Genomic DNA, 16,249 nt, shown 5'->3' with positions numbered 1-16,249 from the left:
TGCTTCATAGGTGATAGTGTGTCCTTCCTTTAGGAAGTACATAGTGTCTGGTTTTCCTTCTTTTGTTGGTGTTAGCAGTCATCGATGATCATTTCCTGAATGCATTAATTCTTTAAGTGTTGCCATATGGTGATACTCCAATTCTCCTTCATATATTAGCTGGACTACTTCTACAAAGAGAAACTTCCCTTCATCTACTATTTGGTTAGCCTATGAGACAGGTAAGGCAGGATAAATGCTTGTTACTTTGTCTTTATTTACCACCTTTCAAACAGTGAATTGCTTGATAGTATCCTTCAGTGATGATAAGTTAATTTTATTCTTTTATCATTAGTATTAAATACTCATAGATTTAAGCATTTTTGATGTGTTTTAATCCATTACAGTTATTGTCTTTCATGACTCTTTCATCTTTGGCCAATGGGGGACTCTTCAAGTTGGCTTCTGGGTCTTCTTGACAGAACCCCGGTAGTCTTTGATAGCTTGCTCTCTGGAGTGACAAGATGTTTCAGGCTCATCTTGTACGTTTCCTGCCTGACCTGGGATCAGTCAATTCTCCAAGGAGCTCTGAGTTCTTCTAGTGGGAAATGATTAGAGATTTATTTTAAAATATAAACAAATAGCCCCAAATCACCAGTCATTTGAGGAAAGCCTGTAAAGAGAAAGACCAAAACAAACAAACAAGCAAGCAAACAGGAAGCTGTAAGAAACAGAGGTGATGCAAAAAATAGAAGAAAATGTTTATAAAAATTAAGAGAAACAAAGCTAGTGGATTCATAGAAAGATATCTTTGTTGATAAAACAATAAATTAAAAATATGGAAGTTAAATACACAACTGGGAAATTTAAAAAATGGAATTAAGGGATTAGAAGATAAAGCTAAAGAAAAATCTCCCAGGATTTAGAATAACGACAAGAAACAAGAAATGGAAAGAAAACACCAGAAATCTCGAGGACCAACACACAAGGGTCAAGGCAACGGTGGGCTGAATTAAGAAGAGTTTCAAAAAAGAGAACAAAGGAAAAGGTGAGGGAGAAATTAAGGACAAAATAAGATAAGAAAATTAGCCAAAACAAAGGATGAGCCTTCAGACTGGAAGGGCTGAAGAGACCCCCTCTAAGGCACATTATTGTGAAATTGGAGGCATTTTTTAAAGCAAAGATTCTGAAAGCTAAGGAAAAGGAAACTAGTCACTACAAAGGACGGGGAATAGGAATCACAACAGACTTCGCAGTCACAGTGCTGGGATCCTGAAGACAAAGGAGGAATAAATTTGGAACCTAGAATTTTGTATCAAAACTATCAGCCAAGTACGAAGATAGACTCCATCGGACATTCCAGGTTTTGTAAAAATTCATTTGTGATGCTCCTTTTCTTAGGAAGATACTGGAGATGTGTTTCACTAAAATAAGCAAGTAAATCAAGAAAGAGGAAGCAATGAGATTCAGAAAACAGGAGAGGAGAGAAGGTAAGTCCCAGGTCGACAGCCAAGCAGGAGGCCTCAAGCGCAGTGCTCCATTCGGGGGGCGGGAAGATGGGGGGTGAGCAGGAGGGAGGGATCTAATAGATTACTGGACACATTGGCCTGTGCACTTAGAAAATTATATTGAGAGGAATTTGTTGGACCTGCTGGGCCTTTGGGGAAAATTGTTGTTGTCAGCTGCCACCAAGTCAGCCCCGAACTCATGGTGATCCCACCAAGTCAGCCCCCAACTCATGGTGATCCCACGAACAACAGAATGAAACACTCCCGGTTCTTCGCCCTCCCCAGGATCAGTTGCAGACCAGATCGGTTAGGATCCATAGGGTTTTCTTTGGCTAATTTTGAAAGGCACATCACTAGGCCTTTCTTCCTTGACTGTCTTAGTCTGGAAGCTTCGCTGAAACCTGTTTAGCACCATAGCAACATGTAAGCCCCCGCTGACAGATGGGTGGTGGCTGCACATGAGGGGCATTGGCTGGGAATCGAACCCAGGCCTTCTGCATGGAAGGCAAGAATTCCACCACCGAACCACCAGTGCCTGGGGAAAATTGGTGATAGGAATACTACACAACAAGCAAATGGAAAAAAAAAAAAAAAAATCAAGGCAATTATTCAGTCCAGAAAGAAAAAGGCCAAGAAAGAAAACCTCATCAGAATATGCATATTTCATTATTTCCAAAATGTTTGTGTTTTCACATTTTAATGAGTATGAAATCAGGGAGCATCTTTCAAGTCAGAGACATCTTACGGTCACTATCGGCCAGACTGTAATTGTGGCATAGTTGTCATTTCCTTGTGCAGGCCTGAACTTGGTCATTATTCCTGGCATTCTGATTAGAGAACACCAACCCCTTGACATTTCGGTCCACAGACCATTTTAGGATCCTGAGGAAAGAATGAGGGAGATTATGTGTCCTGGCTTGGCTGCAAACCTTCTGTGGACACCTTCTGGTAAGAACAGGAAAGTGCCAGCATCCAAACTTGCAGAAGGGGGTCAATACTGGGAAGAAAATCACGGGAACCAGTCTTAGGAATTGATGCCTCACTGACACCCTGGATGGTTCAAACAGGGATGCTGCGGGGGGAGGGGGGAAATACTGAGGCTGAGGACTCTGAGTAGAAAAGTGATTCAGAAGAAATGAACTCTGCATTCAAAGAGGTTTTAAGGCTACTTAACCAATTAATTTCACTTACATTTCTCTTTTTCGTATGCGCAAGATCGATTTATGATAAATGTATATGTCCAAGTCTAAAGCGCAGTTGGAATAAATCTGCATTAAAAATTTAAATAAGAGAGCATTCTGTCAGAGTTTGATTGGCAGTGTTTTTTCTTTCTTATTGTTGTGTGCTGTTGAGTCAATTCCGACTCATATCGACCCTATAGGACAGAGTAGAACTGCCCCCTAAAGTTTCCAAGGAGCACCTGGTGAATTTGAACTGCTGACCTTTTGGTTAGCAGCCCAACGCTTAACCACTACACCACCAGGGTTTCCATAGTATAAATAGTGATGTTGATTTTAATTAAAAAATATGAAGTAATTATAATGGGAGGATGGAGAGAGGGGAAATGTATCGATGTTTTAGGGTGGAGAAGAATGGGGATGGATGGGTAGGTCAGAAAAGTCTTCATTTCCCTAACAAGAAGTCAAAAGATAAAGTCTGAAATTGATGCACAGTTTTGACAAATTGGGTGAAAAACGAGAGAGAAACAGCTAAAGGAGTTGAAAGTAGTTATCTTGGGAAGTGGAACTGGAAATGGAAGAAGTGGGTTGCTTTTTTTTTTTTTCTAATCAGTTTTTTAATACTATTTAACTTTTCAAACCGTGCATTATTACTTTGATAAAAACTATTCTAAAAATAAATAAAATGACTCAAAAAGTCCGTTCTGTGCTGTTATCATTATAAATATACATGTTCTCTTCAGGCCTTATGTTCTAACTTTTCTGTTGAGAAATCTGTTCCCCATGAGAGGTTGTAGGCTGTAGCAGAAAAGAGCTTAGCTCTGCAGTCATCTGTGTTGGCATCACGGGTCTGTTGCTTACTAGCTGTGTGACCTTGGGCAAATTGCTTAACCCCTCTGGGCCTCAGTTTCCTCACCTGTAAAATGAGCAAAAGGTGACCTGTCTCACTGGCTGTCGTGACGATCAAAGAGAAAAAGTGAGTCAAGTCCCTGGCACATGCCTGGCACATTGTTCAGCTCAGTGTAATTGTACCTAACACCTTTGTATTGTACACACCTGCCCCCACCCAATATGGTTCCCACCCTCTTAAGAGCAAGGCTGACTCCCTTCAGCGTGCTACTGTGCTCAGAGACCTCAAGACCCACACAGGTCCCTCGCCCACACAGGTCCCCCTCCCCTCGAAGCTGCCCTTTGTCTGAAGCGTTCAGCCAGGACATCTGCGGGGTTTGTAGGTCATCGCTCTTTTCTGCTCCCAGAGGCCCTCTCTCCTCTCACTTCAGGCTGAGCTGGGAGTGGCCAGAAGCCAGGGGTTATTTGCCCTTCTCCAGAGTCTGGGAGAAGCAGGGACCTGAGCTCTAGACATTGTGGAATGGGCCCAACCTGCTCACAGGTCTGATGGGGGCTGACGAAACTCGTCACCCAGCTGCTGGGTCCAGGGTCTGCAGAAGTCACCCTCCTGCCCCATGAAGGAGCCACCTCCATGCGGGAGTGCTGGGGGGCAGTGCTGGGGTGCTGGGGGTCGGCTGCAGCCGGGACAGTGGAGAGTAGCCCTGCTGCCCCCACTCCCAGCCTCTTCCTCCTCTCCCACACATCCTCCCCTTCCAGCTCTGCAGCAGTGACTAAACAGCTAGAAGGAGTTTTGTTAGAAATTAAAAGCAGGTTTTTTTTTTTCCCTTGGATGGCAGAACTGCTTGCTCAGGGCTCCTCCCACGACAGGTAGGAAGTTCATGCTTATACATGTGACCCAGAAATATATAATGAGCCACACCCCAGGGCTGTTGATGTTGCCTGAACATGAAGGATATCACTCCCTTCAGCTGCCATTTGGAAGCTCAGGGGTGGAGGTGGGGGTGGCGTGGAGTAGGGACAGAAGAGATGAACAGAATAGAGAGGGGGCTCCTGGGTGGGAACAACTCTCCACTAATGCCATGGGCCTCTGGGTCCTAGTGAAAGCTGTGTCCCAAACTGATTACCTCATGACAGAACATGAGTGACTCCACAAGGGCAACAAGAAGGAAAACGTGGACAGCAAGGGGCGGGGGCAGCGGCGTTGGAAATGGGAAGTCCTAGGCCCCTGAGACCATGGGATAAACAGAAAAAAACATACATAGCCTTTGGAGCCAGAAATGTGGGTTCCAATCCCTGCTCTGCCACGTATGAGCTGTGTGACCTCAAGCAAGTCACACAGAACCAAAGTTTCCTCATCTGTTACGAAAAACAAAATAAAACAAGCAGCCACTTCGCGTGGGTACAGTGGGAGAATTCAGTAGACCTCGCATATCTGAGGAGCCCTGGTGGCACAGTGGTTAAGAGTTCAGCTGCTAACCAAAAGGTCAGCGGTTCAAATCCACCAGCCGCTCCTTGGAAACACTATGGGGCAGTTCTACTCTGTCCTGTAGGGTCACTGTGAGTTGGAATCGGCTCAATGGTAACAGGTTTGGTTTCAGGTTTTCCCATATCTGGGTTTCACAAAATCCAACCTTTCCTTCCTCCCTGCCCCTTGCCTTTTGAGGGACATCTGGCACATAATACATGCACATTTCCAGTCTGCTGCTCAGGGCTTAGGGTGGGATTGAAGGTCCTTCTTGGCCACTTCCAGCTCCCTGGCTAGCCGGGGGAGGGGAGGATTGGCGGGTCCTAGGACAGAGCTGATGGGATGGTGGAGCACAAGGAAGTCATCATTCTAGGCTTCACACAGCCCGTCTTCTACTTCCACCTTGAGCCTGCTCTGCGCTACCCCAGCCCGAGCAGGTGGGGAGGGTGTGGGAGCATCCACTCATTAAAGATGTCTGGGTAAGAACACCTGGCAGCCCCTTCAGGAGCCCTCGCTCTGCAGGCTGCTCCTGACCCTTTCACAGCTTCCTGTCCACCCCTGACTTGGGCATCCCAGGGGTGTGCCTGCCCTGGCAGTGTGTGGTGCAGCCGTGTGATGCTGTGTGTTCCTTCCGCAGGTCACAGAGTGGGCCTCCAGCGAGGACACCCGCCGCTCCTGTCAAAGCAAAGGGAAGACAGAGGTACGTGGCCTTGGTGGTCCCAGGTGGCCATGCCTGGATAGAGGGGGTGCATGTCCTGCTCTGAAAGAGCCAGAGCTCCCTCTGCAGTGTGAGGGTGTAGCTCTGTGGGCGGGTGGTCCTCAGCATCCACATGGGTGCTGATGTAGGGAGAGGGTGGGTGCGAGGCTGTGGGGCTGTCTCCAGCGTCATCAGAGCCTCCACAGATGCCACTTGAACTCCCCCAAGCCACTGCCTTAGGAGGATCTGGGGTAGAGGGGAGTGTTGTGGAATATTGTGGGCCTCTGTGGTGCAGTGAGGTGAGGTGAAGACACACAGGGTCGTACCCTGGTAGCTGTGTCCCCTCACGACTTTCCCTTCCTACCACAGGAGGAGTGCCAGAACTACGTGCGAGTCCTGATTGTCGCTGGCCGGAAGGTGTTCATGTGTGGGACCAATGCCTTTTCCCCAGTGTGCTCCAGCAGACAGGTGGGGGCGGCTCAGGGTGGGGGCAGCGGGAGGGAGCACCATGGATCCTCTCCCCCAGGCACACAACCTTGGGGTAGAGTTGCCAGATTCAGAAAAATAAACAAATAAAACAGAAATTTAAATTTCAGATAAACAACGAGTAGTATTTTAGCATAGGTATGTCCCATGAAACATTTGGGATATGCTTATACTTAAAAAAAAAAAAATCCACAATTATCTGAAATTCAAATTTAGCTGGGCCTCCTGTTTTTATCGGGCATCCCTACCTTGGAGGGTCCCGGCTGGTGGGCAGGGGCCAGAGGTGGATGGAGCTCCGGGCAGGACCTTCTCCCGCCCTGATGGCTGCTCCCTCAGAGGGGCTATGAGTGGGCAATGAGGAGGATGGAGGAGGGGAGAGGCCCAGAGAGGCCAGGGCCCCAGAAGGAAACAGAACTCTGGGGTGGAAAGAATAGGCGGCCTCGGGAAAAGCTCTCCCTTTCCTCCCTTGTCCCCAGGTGGGGAACCTCAGCCGGACCATCGAGAAGATCAATGGTGTGGCCCGCTGCCCCTACGACCCACGCCACAACTCCACAGCTGTCATTTCCTCCCAGGGGGAGCTTTACGCGGCCACAGTCATCGACTTCTCAGGTCGGGACCCCGCCATCTACCGCAGCCTGGGCAACGGGCCACCGCTTCGTACTGCCCAGTATAACTCCAAGTGGCTCAATGGTAAGGAGGCCTCAGCCCCAGGGGTCTGACCTGGCCAGCCTTCCTGACTGCCTTCAGGCTTCCTGTCTGACCTCTGAAGGGGCTCACACTTGCATAATCAAAGGAGAGGCCCAGAGTAGGGCAGATGTTTGCTCAAGGACCATAGCATGTCGAAGATAGACCTGGGGTAAAAACACGGATGGCCTGGCTCCCAATTCGCATACACAGAGGATTCAGAAAAGATGGAGGACAAGCAATGAGGGAAGGGAAAAAGTTAGGAATTGATTAGGAAAAAAGGTTATGGGGAAGAAAAGAGACTGGGCGGGGGGGTGTTACGAGAGTTTTCTCATAACTTGGTATTAAACCCCTGCTTCTCCACCAACTAGCTGTGTGACTTTAAGCAAATTACTTAACCTCTCTGTGGCACAATATCCTTCACAGTAAAATGGAGGTAATAATAGTGCTTACTTCATAGGTTAGTGTGGGATCAAGTGAGTTAATCCACATGAACTATTTATAGTAATGCCTGAAACACAGTGAGTGCTCATTAGGGTCGCTATGAGTTGGAATCCACTCAATGGCAATGGGTTTGGTTTTGGTTCTGGTACTTTATATTGGAAGTAAGAACAAAGTTAGTTAGAGCCCCCAGATCACCGAGCTGGTGGGGGTGTTGGGATGCCCACATGGGAAAACCGAAGTAGTCGATTATTCCTGACTCTGCTTCCTTCTCCCTGCCAGCCTGACACCCTTCTTGTTCCTCTTCTTTCCCCCAGAGCCAAACTTTGTGGCAGCCTATGACATTGGGCTGTTTGCATACTTCTTCCTGCGGGAGAACGCGGTGGAACATGACTGCGGCCGGACCGTGTATTCAAGAGTGGCCCGCGTGTGCAAAAATGACGTGGGGGGCCGCTTCCTGCTGGAGGACACCTGGACCACGTTCATGAAGGCCCGGCTCAACTGCTCCCGCCCGGGCGAGGTCCCTTTCTACTACAATGAGTTGCAGAGTGCCTTCCACCTGCCGGAGCAAGACCTCATCTACGGGGTCTTCACCACCAATGTGTGAGTCCCTGGCCCTCTGCCACCCCCTGCCCTGTATATCGGAGACTCACACTGACCTGGCCTTGAACCTGGTGGCCTGGGCAAGTGGCTGTCTGAATCTTTGCTTCTTCATCTGTAAAATGGGTCTTGCAGAACCTTCTGCACCGGGGTGTCTGAGGATTTCCTGATTACTGCCTCTGGAGGAGTGAGCATGTGTTCTGGGTTGCTGGGAAGGGCAGGCCTAGGCTAGATGTGACAGAATTAAAAGGAGATGGAATGTGGCTCCATGAAGGAAGAGCTTGCTGAATGGAATAGCCAGCCTTTGGTTGAGGGGACGGCAGCCCTGGGAGGGTTCATCAGGGGTACTTGGAGGGATTGACCTCCAAGGTCCCTCCCAACCTCAAAATTCCATGATTTGCTCGATCTAACCATAGGAGTCTTTCGGCAATCCTGCTATCACCTAACTTCTTCTGAGACACCTTGACTGCACTGGTAAAGGCAGAGAGTTAGACCCCTTTAGGTTTCCCAAAAGTCCCCGGGTGGCGCAAATAGTTTGCACTCGACCACTAATCTAAAGGTTGTCAGTTCGAATCCCATCCAGTGGCACCACAGAGGAAAGGCCTGGCAATCTGCTTCCAAAAAGATTACAGCTAAGAAAACCCTGTGGGGCAGTTCTACTCTGTAACACATGGGGTCACTATGAGTCAAAATCGACTCGACAGCGACAGGTTTGGTTTGGTTTTGGTTTATGTTTACTAGGTGTGAGGAAGGGTAACCTTCACCGAGATCATGAGACCCTCCTCCTACTGCCTCCTTCTGTGTAAAGACTAACCCAATCAGGTAATTTCCATACGGAGAATGGCAGAAGGGCAGCAGAGACCGAGGGAAGCATGTTATGTGCAGGATGCTATACGGGGTTTTTATAAGCACATGAGAAACATGGTGTGGTGTTTGCTTACCTTGGGCCTCATGTAGCAGGCATCGGATGAGGGCCGGGCTAATGCCAGGAAGGACAGTGTGAGGGGATGGACAGGGATGAGAGTAAGGCTGGGAAGCAGGAACAGAGAGACCCTTCAAACCAGGGGAACAGACACGCAGGCCAGCCCCCGCCACCCCTGAGGTGCAGGCTGGGCTCACCAGGATTAAGCCTGCATAGCGGTCAGCACCAGAAGGTGGGCGGCCATAAGCAAAAGGCAGGAGCAGCTGGAGAGGTAGTGATGTTAAGGAAAATCACGATGCTAATGTGACTGAGCCCCGATGGTGTAGTGGCTAAGGGCTATGGCTGCTACCAGAGAATCAGTGGTTTGAATCCACTAGCCGCTCCTTGGAAATTTTATGGGGCAGTTCTACCCTGTCCTTTACAGTCGGTATGAGTCAGAATCAACTCAACAGCAGTGGGTTTGTTTTTTTTTAATGGGATTGTAAATAGTTTGTTAAGCAAGTATTTATTGAGTGCCTTCTCCATGCCAGGTGCTGGGTTGGGGGGATACCAATGAATAATAGCAGACATGGCCCTGCCTTCAAAGAGCTTACATTATAGAGAGGGTAATGAATGTCACACAACCTATTTTAATTGTGATAAATGCTACAAAGGCGAAGGGCAACCTGCATGGAAGCCTATGGCAGTATGGAGGAGTGGTAATCTGAGAAGGCTTCCTGTAGGAAGTGATACCCAGTGCCGTCGAGTCGATTCGGACTCATAGCGACCCTACAGGACAGAGTAGAACTGCCCCATAGAGTTTCCAAGGAGCGCCTGGTGGATTCGAACTGCCGACCCTTTGGTTAGCAGCCGTAGCACTTAACCACTACGCCACCAGGGTTTCCGTAGGAAGTGATAACTACAGAATAAACAGGAATTTACTAGGGGAGAAGAGCATGCTAGCTTGAGGGAACAACATATGCAAAGAAAGCTTTGAGATGGAAGGAAATGCTTGAGTTATTGAGCAGAGACTAGCGTGACAGGGGCCTTGTGATGACGGGAAAGACAGGAGTGGGGGCTGAAGAGCTGGGTCCGAGAGGATTATGTCCTGAAGGGCCTTGTGCACCACGCTGAGGGTTTTGATCTTTATCCTAAGGGGAAGGGGAAGTAATTGAAGGGTTTGAAGCAGGCCTGTGACCGGCTCAGATCAGAAGCGCACTGTGAAATGATGGCTCTGGCTGCTACGTGGAGAATGGGTTAAAGGAGACACGTTACGGTCACCTGGCTCCAGTGCTGGGGCCTCAGAGAAGCTGGTGGTTCGGCAACCAGCTTTAAAGTATAAAAAAATAAAAAGAAGTAGAATGGAATGGAATAAAAATATCAGAGTACAATGTACTTAGTAAGGGTAAGTATTGTTTTATGAAAGTCATTGCAGATACACACACATAAAATGCTGAGCTGTGATATAAAATACATTTTTTACTGTGGCTCCAAAATGTCTGAAAGCCACTGAGTGTAAAACCTCCCACTTGATAAAGGAAGGGGATCAGGAGTTAGCAGCCGAGGACCCACCGGGGTTTCTCATCAGTGAGTCTTTCCCTGGGGCGGGGTTTGGAGCATGAGGACACGTCTCTTCCTCCTGTGACAGCCCCACAGTGCAGAAGGCATGAGGCTCATCAGAGGTGCTTCATAAGCCTTGGAGGTATGCCACGCTGTGGTGGGACAGCTGGCTGTGAGATTTAAGAGAAGGCTGCCAAGGCCTCTGGCGATCTACTACCGAAAAACCAGCCACTGAAAACCCCGTGGGGCACAGTTCTACTCCGGCACACATGGGGTGGCCATGAATCAGCCAACGGCAGCTGGTACCGGTGCTGCGGAAGTCCACGGGGAGGGCAGTTTCCTACCATCTCTTGCCTTTCAGAAACAGCATTGCCGCGTCTGCTGTCTGCGCCTTCAACCTCAGTGCCATCTCCCAGGCTTTCAATGGCCCTTTTCGCTACCAGGAGAACCCCAGGGCTGCCTGGCTCCCCATCGCCAACCCCATCCCCAATTTCCAGGTACAGCTCTGCTTTCTGCTTCCCCTCTCTTTTATACCCAAGCCCCCCAACACTACCAGCCCCAAGCTCATTCCCAGCTGCTCAGAGCCGTCGCTGCTGGTCTATACCCATCTCTGGGGTCTGTGATGGCTCCCTGAAGAGGGTGGTAACCTCGAAGACAATGGGATGAGAAAGGAGAGTGAATAGGAAGCGTGCTGTGGGCTGTCTCTAAATGTGACTCCACACCTCCAGAGAATCAGGGAGGTGAGACCTCAGCTCCACTCAGTGCAGGGGGCTTGGAAAGCGCTCACAAGATCTCTGGCCAGAATTCCAGGATTTGACCTGGAGTTTGCTTACTGTCTACCCAGCATGGATGCCTGGAGGGTCTTTGTGTGCCAGAAAGGTCAGAGCTTAGTCATGGGTAATGTGAGCATCCCGGGTCATGGGATGGGGAAGGAGTAGTAGGCCAAGAGGGCTGAGGATGGGTTGACTTTTCTTGCATCCCACTTCCAGCCCAGGGGGCAGTGTGGGGCAGAGAAGGACCTCAGGATTGCAGGCTGACTGTCCTGATCCAGACCTGGCCCTGTCTCTGTGTGACCTTGAGCAAGTCACCCAACCCCTTTGAGACTCTTTTTCCTTATCTGGAATGTAGGGTTAACACCATCAACCTCACCGGTTTCTGCGGGGTTGGTTGATGTGGTTGATAGTTGCCAACAAATGGAATCGGACTCATGGAGAAGTGTAGTACATGTTCAGTAAATGGGAATTCCCTTCAGCTTTGGGTTGGAAGGCATAAGAACCTCTGAGCTGGTAGGAGCACAGGAGAGGGAAGGTGGTGCTTGGCCCGACATGCCAGGAGGGGCATCTAGGGCAACAGTGTAACTAGGGGGACACTTTTATGCACAGTCAAATGATCTGTTTTTAGATAGTTCAGCCTCCTTTGCCCCTCCTACCCTATCTCCCCAGCCTTACTCTTTCTTAGTGAAGAGACACCCCTCCACGGAAAGGGGTGCAGGGGGACCAGTGGAAACTTCTTTTGGGGGGAGGTGAGGATTGGAGAAGCCAAGTCTGCCGGTGGCCACCTGGGCTCCAAAACCGAAGGGGGGTAAGTTGGGGCCGCGGTAGCCTCCTTCCCTTACCCTCCGCGGCTGAGCGCATGACCCCTCCTTCCCATGCAGTGTGGCACCCTGCCCGAGATGGGCCCCAATGAGAACCTGACCGAGCGCAGCCTGCAGGACGCACAGCGCCTGTTCCTCATGAGCGAGGCCGTGCAGCCGGTGACACCCGAGCCCTGTGTCACCCAGGACAGCGTGCGCTTCTCACACCTCGTGGTGGACCTTGTGCAGGCCAAGGACACGCTCTACCACGTGCTGTACATCGGCACCGGTGAGCCCGCCTGGGCGGCCCTGGGCCCCAGGAGGGGAGGAGGTGGCAGAGCGGGGGGGGCCGGCCTGCGAGGCTCTGGAGTCTTCAGGCCACCGCGTCTGGCCCCTGCAGAGTCGGGCACCATCCTGAAGGCCCTGTCCACGGCCAGCCGCAGCCTCCGCGGCTGCTACCTGGAGGAGCTGCAAGTCCTGCCGCCGGGGCGCCGCGAGCCCCTGCTCAGCCTGCGGATCCTGCACAGCGCCCGCGCGCTCTTCGTGGGGCTCAGCGACGGCGTGCTGCGGGTCCCGCTGGAGAGGTGCACCGCCTACCGCAGCCAAGGGTAAGCCTGGGCGCAGGTGGGCGGGCCTCCCACCCTGTCCCCACCCCCAGGCTCATTCCGGCCGGTCACACCTTGGAGGTGGGAGGTGGCCATTAAGAGAGCTGGCTTTGGAGTCGGGCAGACCTGGGGTCGCATCCTGGCATGGTGTCCAATTGTGTGGCTTTGGGCAAGCCACTTAACCTGCCTGAACCATGGCTTTCTCCACATCAAATATCTTGCAGGGTTTTTGTGGGGGTTAATTGGGGGTAATCTACATAAAGCAGCTACTGCCTGGGGGAAGTATGCCCTTAGAAAAGGGTGGTTGTTATCCTTGTGGTCAAGGCCACAGTTAGGGTCTGTCGGCCCCCCTTAGCCGGCTAGATTTATCCTCAGCCGGGTCAGTTGAGAAGAGAGGTCTTTATCTTTGAAACCGCAGCACTTGCTACCTTTATGCAGAGGCAGTTAGGGCTGATGCTTTGAGTCCCACCTGAATTTTAGCTCCTCTTCCTCCCTTAGAAGAGGCAGAGAGGGCTTTTCTAGGGTAGGCTGGAGGATGAGGACCCATGTGGAGTTGTATTCGCTTCCCAAGGGCTTGAAATCAGCTCTTGATATTGTAGCTTCATGTGGATTCACACTTTGGCATCCGTGACACTGATACTTCTGGGGGAAAACAAAAACCAATTTCAAAGCCAAATGGAAAAGCATCACAGACTCCTGTCATGTGAGGCTCCCCCAGGCTGCACCCCCTCTTTTGTGTGATAATCTAAAGCTGGCCTTAGCTGGCATAGCCACAGCCACGTAGGCTCCTGCCGCCTTTGCAATGCAGAGTCCTGGCTGTGCCCATCTGACCTCGAGATCTGGGAGATAAATGGTGTCACTCCTGCCAAGGGTTGTTTTCCAGACCCAGTGAGGTGTGCTGGGAGCTGAGCCCAGGTCTGGATGGTGGGGGAAGAACTGAATGTCATGGTGTGGCAGCCGTGGACGGGGAGGGCTCTGGCAGACACTGGAACTCCCCTCAGCCCCAACACATGGCTCCATCAGCTGATACCAAACAGTTACTAAGCCCGGCAATGTTCAGAACACTTTGCAGGGCTGTTGGTCTAAGAGGAGGGGTAATCTACGTAAAGCACTTACTGCCTGAGGGAAGTATCATTTCCCTCAATGCTTTCAAAGTCTGACAGGAAGAGAATCCTTGGCTTAGCCCATTTCTGACGTGTGGAAAGAGACCGTGGCGTGTGGTGGGAAGACCATGACTGGTGGGATCAGACACAACTGGGTTTCCATGTCAGTTCCAACATCTACAAGCTGTCAGATCTTGAGCAAATGACTTAACCTATTAAGCTTCAGCTTTCTCATCAGGAAAATGGGGGCAGATTGGGATGGAGCAAATGATATTTCATTTAGGCAGAACCCAAGGATTGAGAATACTATGAAGTACCTAGCCCGGCAGATCATAAGTGGTATCTTATTCAGAATTCCTGGATGGAACAAACAGTTAACACACTCGGCTGCTAACCAAAAGGTTGGAGGTTTGAGTCCACCCAGATGTATCTCAGAAGAAAGGCCTGGCAACTTACTCCCAAAACATCAGCCATTGAAAGCTCTGTGGAGCACAGCTCTACTCTAACACACATGGGGTCGCCGTGAGTAGGAATAGACTCGAAGGCAACTGGTTTTAGTATCTTATTCCTTTTTTATCTCCACAAATACTGTTTAGGAGCCTCCCACCCCCAGACTCTCTAATTTCAGAATCTGTGACATTGATTGTAGACACCGCTGCCTGGCAATGAATCACAGGCTACCTGCTGACAGTATATTCCCGTATCTTGTGTTCTTCTTTGACGCTTGTGTTTTTCTTAAACTTGTCACATATGCCTTGTTCTCCAAGAGATGGTAAATCCTTGAAGGCAAACACAGTACCCCAGGCTTTTCAGGAGGCCACATCCAGTCCAAGGCACAAAGTTGCCTTCCACACATGTTTGATCCTCCAGTTGGTTGATAATTGGTAATTTGGCCCGGGAAGGAGTTGGTGCTGGGGAGGAGGGGGGAATGGGAGTGGAAAGTGGATTGAAGCCAGCTGAGAATGCCGAGGGAGCCTTTTGACTTGAATCCCCTGGCTGTGGGACCTGAAGCGGTCTTTGAGCAGAAGAGTGACAGGCAGCATGAAAACAGTGTTCTAGAAAGATCAGACCATGGTGAGCAGGATGGTACCCTCTTCCGCCGGGGTGAGCTGGTGTGGCTCGAGGCCAGATATGAAGTAATGGTCTGCAGTGGGGCAGAGGAGGGAGAGATGCCTGGGACATTTCCCCATGCCCACGGTTTTGCAGGGAGGGGGCAAGGAGGTTGCACGGGGAGCAGCGAGGTAAAAGAGAGACAGTTTGGAGTCCAGTATTTTAGTCTTATTTGGCTTCTCAAATTTGCGATAAGAGTTCTTGACACGTACAGTGAAAACCCTGCCATAAAGCTGTAGGTGGGATCCAAACAATGTAAACTGTAGGGTCACATTATTGCAAGGTTAATACAATGGTGAGAGCAGACCGGTGCAGCCACCAGGCTGTGAGCTCTGGGGGTCTGGGAGCAACTGCCAATCACATTAGATCAGAATTTGTGTTTTCACAGTGCATGTGGGCACAGGGTTTTACTATCCTAGGATAGACATTTCCTGCTTTTTACTCATTCCTTCCAAACTTGGCAAGGATGAGGGTGGGTGCAAAGAGGCTCCCCCTCCAGGTCCCCTCCTCTGCCCAGGACCCAGGAGCATATCTCTCCCCCCTCCTTCCACTCAGACAAACCTCAGCCCCACAAGCATGACCAAGACCGTGGTCTGCCCGGAGAGAGTCAGAGTTCACACTGAGAAGAGCCAAGGGAGAGAATGAGCTGCTGACTGGCTCTACATAGCAGATGTTTTATGTATGAGCCATCTCTTCCTCCTTCTAGGATGCCTTCATGCTGTCCTTGGGGGGACCCCTACCCAACTCACTCACAGATTCCCCCTGCCTCCCCTGTGAGTGAAAGAATGCCTGCCCTCCTTCAAAACCTTGGAAAGTGGCTCTGAGGATACTTCCTCCCAACCGCCTTCCCTGGCAGAGCGGCTGGACCCATCTAAGTAACGGCCCCTGAGCCTCCAAGTTCTTGGGCCGCCTCTCCATTCTGGACAGCTCCCCTTGTGAGGCTTTTGCTACGTGGCGCTGGAATCCACCTGCTTACAGCCTCCACCATCCATCTCTGTCCTGCCTCTGAGCCCATGGAATGAACCTGTTCCCTCTTGTAATGGCTTCTTAAGATGCTTCAGTAAAAAAGACGTGGTGATATATCATTGGTCTGAAGGCTCCTTTTGTGAAAAGACCTCCAAAAGGCTGCTCTTCCTACAGTCAGAGATGCTTGGTGACTCTCTTCTGCTTGGGCTTTAATTTTCTCCACAGCATTCCCTGCTCTGGGAGCATGGAAGTGGCCTTTGACTAAAAGTAGCAAATGTGGACCCTCCTGCGCTGGGAGGTACAGGTATCTATCCCCTTCAGTTATCCACAAGAAGAGAGTGCAGGCATTGGCCCCGGGGGGGGTCTCCCCAGGCCCCCTCAGACTGCCAGGGGCAAGGCAGGCATGTCCTCAGAGAATCGGGTCTCCTATTTCTTCTTCGGGTCTTAACTGAGAGCAGGAAAGGCTGAGAAAGCATGGGAGGCTGGAGAGGACGGGCTTGGGCGGCATCTACTCTGTGTTTTTCCTCCCTTCTTTTCTATTCTG

General features: G+C 50.4%; 1 protein-coding gene across 1 annotated transcript in view; it reads left to right on the top strand.

The window, feature by feature from the left end:
- The window catches only part of SEMA5B (semaphorin 5B), a 42,488-nt gene that overhangs the window by 17,620 nt on the left and 8,619 nt on the right, over positions 1-16,249 (top strand). Inside the window, exons 4-10 of the mRNA XM_023551705.2 lie at positions 5,617-5,679; positions 6,046-6,144; positions 6,639-6,852; positions 7,605-7,890; positions 10,710-10,845; positions 12,003-12,210; positions 12,322-12,529. Coding sequence (XP_023407473.2) covers positions 5,617-5,679; positions 6,046-6,144; positions 6,639-6,852; positions 7,605-7,890; positions 10,710-10,845; positions 12,003-12,210; positions 12,322-12,529 — 1,214 coding nt within the window. The remainder of the gene's footprint in view (positions 1-5,616; positions 5,680-6,045; positions 6,145-6,638; positions 6,853-7,604; positions 7,891-10,709; positions 10,846-12,002; positions 12,211-12,321; positions 12,530-16,249) is intronic.

This window comes from Loxodonta africana, chromosome 1 (genome assembly GCF_030014295.1).
Source record: "Loxodonta africana isolate mLoxAfr1 chromosome 1, mLoxAfr1.hap2, whole genome shotgun sequence".
Classification (NCBI taxonomy): Eukaryota; Metazoa; Chordata; class Mammalia; order Proboscidea; family Elephantidae; genus Loxodonta; species Loxodonta africana.
The sequence above is the reverse complement of the archived record's forward strand: the minus strand, read 5'-3'. Positions and strand labels throughout refer to the sequence as shown.